At 31.8% G+C, this 1,379-nt stretch overlaps 1 protein-coding gene across 1 annotated transcript in view; it reads left to right on the top strand.

The window, feature by feature from the left end:
- Positions 1-1,379, top strand: part of ABCD3 (ATP-binding cassette, sub-family D (ALD), member 3) — a 44,703-nt gene that overhangs the window by 4,710 nt on the left and 38,614 nt on the right. Inside the window, exon 2 of the mRNA XM_008589902.1 lies at positions 879-967. Coding sequence (XP_008588124.1) covers positions 879-967 — 89 coding nt within the window. The remainder of the gene's footprint in view (positions 1-878; positions 968-1,379) is intronic.

Below are 1,379 nucleotides of genomic sequence, written 5' to 3'. Positions count from 1 at the left end.
TAACTGACTCCTGGCCAGTCACCTAGCCTGTCAACTCTCTCCCCTTCATGATCCATCTTGCACAGCATTGCTTAAGCAGCACTCTTTAAATGTCACTTTTCAACATTTTATTCTACCTAGAAGCTTGCAGTAATTTTACACTGTCTAAATTCTGCTGGATATGCAACACCATATTTTATATGGTTTTAACTTTTTTTTTTCTCTATTAAATCTTTACCTTTTTTATCTTTAATCCTCATTCTTTCTTTTGTTTTACTTGGTCTATTTAACATATTTCCAATGCCATACCTTTCTTTTGCTACCTACCCCAAACTTTCTCATCTCATCACTTATAACATGAAGTGTTACAGTTATGCTTGCCTAAATTTGTCTGTTTTCTTGTTATTTTTTATGTATATATCTTGCCTTAATAACTAAATTGAAAGCCCTGTGAGAGTATGGGCACAATTAGAAATTTTTCTAACAAATTGAACCAAGTTTATTCTGCTTAGGCCAAATTTTAGGCTTCAATATTTGTTAGTTGTTAACTGTATTGACAGTTATTGTCATCTTTCTTTGCTAAAGTTGTATATTCAAAATATGAGAAAACCATTATACACTGTGATTCAAATAATCTAAGTTATACTTTTAGCTTCTGTCATTTACTAATTGTGTGAAGACAGGTCATTTGACCTGCTTAGGATTCACTTTTGAATTCTGGATAAGAAAGATTAAGTTCCTTTTAAAAAGTATTTTAAAGTTGCCTGTAGGTAAAATGTCAGCAAGCTATATTAAAGCTGGAATAAAGCTTTGAATTTGGAAACCAAAAATCTTTACCAAGGTAATGTTTCTTTTAACTTTGCAAAATGCATTTATTTACTATACCTGGTTTATTTTAGACAGGTTACTTGATACTTATTGCTGTTATGCTGGTGTCTCGAACATATTGTGATGTTTGGATGATTCAAAATGGGACACTCATTGAAAGGTACTTTTTTGTTCTCCTTCCTCCTATATGTATGCAATACTAATTTGTCTCATATTTAAGCATTATCTTTATAAGCAAGAAATAGATTCTAAATTAGGTAAAAGATACTCAAGTCAAATTATGTGTTTGTTCATTTACTTAAAAAATATTTATTGGGTGTTTCTCATGTGTCAGGCACTGCTGCACTATGATAGGAATATACATACCAGTGAACAGGAGAAATTCTGTACCAGTGTACCAGTCCTTGTTGAACTGCCTGTTTATAGAGGGTTTAGAGACAAGTAAACAGAAAATTAAAATGCAGTATAATAAGTGTTGTAACAGTTTATAAAAGCCACCAAGTTGGATATTTGAAACTAGTGAGGTAATCTGGAGGAAAATACAAAGCATTTCAAAGAATCACATTGAGGGC

This window comes from Galeopterus variegatus, unplaced genomic scaffold (genome assembly GCF_000696425.1).
Source record: "Galeopterus variegatus unplaced genomic scaffold, G_variegatus-3.0.2 Scaffold5741, whole genome shotgun sequence".
Taxonomy (NCBI): Eukaryota; Metazoa; Chordata; class Mammalia; order Dermoptera; family Cynocephalidae; genus Galeopterus; species Galeopterus variegatus.
Note: the sequence above shows the minus strand (reverse complement) of the source record. Positions and strands in the feature narration are given on the sequence as shown.